This window comes from Sceloporus undulatus, chromosome 9 (genome assembly GCF_019175285.1).
Source record: "Sceloporus undulatus isolate JIND9_A2432 ecotype Alabama chromosome 9, SceUnd_v1.1, whole genome shotgun sequence".
Taxonomy (NCBI): Eukaryota; Metazoa; Chordata; class Lepidosauria; order Squamata; family Phrynosomatidae; genus Sceloporus; species Sceloporus undulatus.
This window is the reverse complement of record NC_056530.1, coordinates 8629124-8633579: the sequence shown is the minus strand read 5'-3', so window position 1 is coordinate 8633579 and position 4456 is coordinate 8629124. Positions and strand designations below refer to the sequence as shown.

The 4456-nt window shown below is 63.3% G+C and overlaps 2 protein-coding genes across 2 annotated transcripts in view; one reads left to right on the top strand and one right to left on the bottom strand.

The window, feature by feature from the left end:
* LOC121915784 (forkhead box protein O6-like) overlaps window positions 1-1702 on the bottom strand; it is a 6619-nt gene extending 4917 nt beyond the window's left edge. Inside the window, exon 1 of the mRNA XM_042440306.1 lies at window positions 906-1702. Within this exon, the coding sequence (XP_042296240.1) occupies window positions 906-1373 (468 nt within the window). The 5' untranslated portion in view covers window positions 1374-1702. The remainder of the gene's footprint in view (window positions 1-905) is intronic.
* An 11-nt stretch (window positions 1703-1713) lies between these two features.
* LOC121915785 (glycogen synthase kinase-3 alpha-like) lies at window positions 1714-4152 on the top strand. The gene is made up of 2 exons (XM_042440307.1): window positions 1714-1980; window positions 3618-4152. Exons 1-2 carry the CDS (start codon window positions 1714-1716, stop codon window positions 3879-3881), a joined length of 531 nt encoding a protein of 176 aa, XP_042296241.1. The 3' UTR covers window positions 3882-4152.
* The last annotated feature ends 304 nt before the right edge of the window (window positions 4153-4456 follow it).

Genomic DNA, 4456 nt, shown 5'->3' with positions numbered 1-4456 from the left:
GCCCAAGTTCGAGCTCCCTTGCAGAAGGGAGGGAGGCTCTCTCAACTTCTCTTTGGGACCCCAGTCATTCCTCTTGCATCCCAGGAGAAGGAGAAGAAGAAGAAGAAGGGAAGAAGAAGAAGAGAAGGAGAAGGAGGAGGAGGAGGAGGAGGAGGAGGAGGAGAAGGGCCCTTACCAAACCTTGGCCAGCCCCGCTCTCCCTTTGGCTGGCAGCAAGCCCTGCCCTGCCCCTGTCCTGCCAATGGGGCTGCTCCAAGGAGCCCCACTGGAACCAGGGTCCCGATCCAGTCCTGCAGGAGGAGCCCTGCCGCATTCCCCCTCTGCCTGACCCTTCCCTTACCCCGCCGGTCAAGGAAGGGCCCAGGAGCCCCGGGCGCAAGGAAGGCAACGCAAGGCACCTCCAGGCTCCCCCCCCCCCCCCCGCAAAGCCAAGGGAACTGGCCTCTCCTCCCCTGGAAGCAGAGACAACGGCTTTCTGAGGAAACTCTGGCTGCATCCGCACTGGAGAAATAACCCGCTTTGGCCCCGCTTTACCTCGTTGTCTGGCTCAAGCCTATGGAGTTCTGGGAGTTGGAGTGTATTTTGGGCCCAAAGCGGCTCTGGACAACAAACTCCAACTCCCAGGATTCCATAGCCTTGAGCCAACAACCAGGTAAAGCGGGGCCAAAGCGGGCTATTTCTCCAGTGTGGATGCTGCCTCCAGAGTCCCTTGTTTCTCTCTCCTCTCCTCCGGCGCAGCTGAAGGGAGCTCTGTCCTCAAGAGCCGGAGGGAGCTGCCCCGGAGGCCCCAACTCTGCTTCCCGACGCCGCCGACGCCTCTCTCCGGGCAACAAGTTCTCTGCCCCGGAGCGCAGGGGGGCCAAGAGAGAGGGAGAGGGGAGGGAGGGAGAGGGGAGTCCGGGTACCTTCCATCCGGCGGAGCTGTTGCTGTCGCCCTTATCCTTGAAGTAGGGCACGTAGCGGACCATCCAGTCGTAGATCTGCGAGAGGGTGAGTCTCTTCTCGGGGGAGCTCTCGATGGCTTTGGTGATCAGGTCGGCGTAGGAGAGGTTGCCCCAGGCGTTGCGCCGGGAGCTCTTGGCCTTCCGCAGCTGACCCACCTCGGCCCCCAGCGACCCAGACGCCGACGCCGACTGCCCCACGCCTTTCCCGCGCTCCGCCGCCACCGCCGTTGCTCCGGCGTTCTCGGCGCCCTCGCCTCCGCCGACCAAGGGCAACTGGGCAGCCCCGACGCCGCCTCCGGCCGCCGCTCCCTCATCCTCCTCGCCGGGGAAGTCCGGCTGAGGCAGCGGCCAGGTGCAGGAGCGCGGCCGGCTCTGGGGCTGGAAATCCGGGTCGATGTCAACCTGATGCACCTGCAGCTTCTCCCCCATGGTCCCCCTCCTCCCCCCGCCGCCTCCTCCTCCTCCTCCTCCTCGCGCTCCCTTCCCCCGCTTCCCTCTCGGCTGCCTTCCCCGGCTCCCTCCCAGGAAGGCAGCGGCTCCCGGGGGAAGCTCCCCAGGCCAGGAGGGCTCGGCAGCCGGCGCTTCACCAAGCCACGCTCCACGGCGGCGGCGGAGGAGGAGGAGGAGGCATCGCAGCGAAGTGGGTCGCCGAGGGAGGGAGGAGGGCGAGGGGCGGGAGGCGGAGACGCCGCCTCGGCTTTCGGGAGGAAGGTGTGCCGCCGCCGCCGCCGCCGAGGATGCGGCTTCTCCGCCGAGAGGAGAGCAACAGATGCGCCGCCGGAGGAGAGCGATCCGGGCCAGCGAGGCCGGCAGCCAATTCAGCGCCTCAGGCTCCCCGCCAGACCGAGAAGGAAGCGGCGGCCGAGCCCAGGCTCCGGGAGGAGGAGGAGGAGGGAGCGCGGAGGAGGCGCGGCGGGGATCCGGCGCTGAGGGGCCCGGAGAAGGAGGAGGAGGCGGAGAGGGAGGCGCGGGGCTGGCGCGGCGGCCGGCCTCCTCTGGTCGCGCCCACCTGGCAGGGCAGGGCAGGGCTGGGCAGGTAAGGCGCCTCCCTCCCTGCCTCTCTGCCTCCCTCCCCGGCACCTGCTGCTGGGCGCCTGGGCTGGGGCTCTAGCCGCCGCCTTCCTGCTGCTGCTGCTGCTGGCCCTCCGCTTCTAGCTCCCCGCCTCCCTCCCGCCTCCCTTTGCCTTCTCCTCTTCCAGCTGCTGCTGCTGCGCTCCTGCCGCCCCAAGCGGGCGCCGCCTCTCTCCGGAGACCCGGCCGGCGGCAGCAGGGCGACATGATGCTCAGCAGGAGCAGGAGGAGAGGGGAGCCGCGGGGGCCTCCTGGCGCGGACAGAGGCCGGAGGGAGGGAGCCGGTGGCACCGGAGGAGGGGAGGCGGGGACTCGGCCCTTGCAGCCCAGCCCAGCAGCGGGGGCCCTCAAGGCCCGTCTTCCCGGCGGCGGGAGCCTCTCTCTTGGGGCTGCCAGGCCGGGCGCTGCGGCCGAAGCACCCAGGAGCCCCAGAAGCTAAGGAGGACAGCGGCGGCCGAAAGGCGGGAAAGGCCTCCAGGAGGAGGAGGACCGGGGCCGCGAGGGAGGGAGGGCGTCTGGGGCCCCTTGGCCCTCTCGCCGCCAGGGAAACCAGCCGGAAGGCAGGAGGAGGAAAGGAGCCGGCGGCGGCCTTTCTGGAGGGCGGAAGCCCCGTTCAAGCCCAACGAAGCCGCGCTCCGGAGTTGGCAAGACTTGAGGGAAGAGGAGAAGAGCGGGGCTGTTTGGGGGGAGGCCTCTCGCGTTCTTCTGGAGGGGGCACTTCACAACGACTCAAAGCACAAGGCTGCGTCCACACTGGAGGGATAACCCGCTTTGGCACCGCTTTACAACTCTTCCTGGCTCAAGGCGAGGATGGCATTCTGGGGACTGGCGTTTGGTGTCCAGAGCCGCCTTAGAGACCCCGCAAGAAACGCCAGTTCCCAGGATGCCATCCTCGCCTTGAGCGGGGCCTCCTTCTGAGGGAGACACACACACCACTCTCCCTCACACCCCACACGCGCCCGTCTTCTTCGCGCCCAGCGCCACTGGGACTGTGTGGGTTGATTCATTCCCGCCTTTCTCTCCATCCAAGGCCCTTGGCAACCCCTTCGATAGAGACCTATAGGAGACCCCTTCCTGGGGCCCTCTTCTTGGCTGGCTTCTCCCGGCTCGGGCTTCCCTCCGGCGCTGGCCTTCCTCAGCAGCTGCCCCGCGCCCTCCTCCTCCTCCTCTCTTTCCCCTCGACTCCGGTCTCAACAGGAGAAGAGCTGAGGAAATAGCCATCTTAACACTACTGTACTGGGGCCATTGACGTTCATTTTTAAAGCCCCTCTGGTCCAGGTCTTTCATTGCTCTTTGGACGTTGTTGGGAAGTCGCACTGAGCCCCAATTCTGGCGAAAGAGCGGGATATACATCATATAAATAAATAAACAAATGTCATCATCATCATCATCATTTATTAGATGTATTATACTTTATATATAACATTATATATGATGTAATAAATAATTTATTCATTTATTATAATAAATTATACAGTATAATATTTATTTATTATCGTAATACATGATATATTTCTATTAATGAGCATAATGTAATTTATTCCATTTATTATAATATGCTATTCATTAGGATACATTGTCTTTATTATCATCCTTGCCCAGGGTCGCGTGGGATGCTGCCTGCTGCCTCTTCTCGAGGGGACCTGGGGAAACCCCAGCCCTGCCTCCTTCCCCTGCGAGGGCGCGCCCTCCTCCTGCTGTTACACTGACCTGACCCAAATGCCGCCTCCTGATTGGAAGGAACGCGGCACAGGGCCCGGCTTCCTCCGCCCTGATTGGCCCGAGAACAGCCGGCGTTCTAAAAAGGGGCGGGGCTGTCTTCAGCTGACCAAGGGAACCTCCCTCAGTGACGTCGCCTCTTCTTGATTTACCCGCCGGTAACCCAGGGCAACGGAGCTGGGCTGCAAGTCCCCGCCTAGAGCTTTTCCCGTTCGTGACGTCGGCGAGCGTTCCCCCCGCCCACTGAGCCGTGGCCACGCCCACTCGCCCTTGACGTCACTCCCGAGTGTTTCCCTCCTCCCAGGTTCTCTCTCCTGCAGCCTCAGTCTCTCAGAGGCAGCGCTTCGCTCTGGTCGCAGCATCGAAGTGGAGGACGTTTTGGAATTCCTCCTGGAAAGGAGGCTGAAATGTAGGACACGTGTCCTGGAAAAGGGGGGCGCCTGGTCCCCCTGGACCCCAAAAAGGACAGCCCCTCTTTGCCTGTACTCAGAAGCCCTGCTCCAGGGATCTCAGGGGGACTTACTCCAAGGAGTAGTGCTCAGGCACCTGGCATCAGTGGCATCACAGTCACCCAGCGCAGAAGCCCATGGGTCCCTCCCTCACATTGACCTCCTCCTCCTCTCATGCCCCTGAAGCAGGTGTTCTGTACTCATTCCTAAATCGTAATTCCAGGGATCACTGCATGTAATGGCAATATGGAGGCAAAGTCTTTGGGGGGGGGG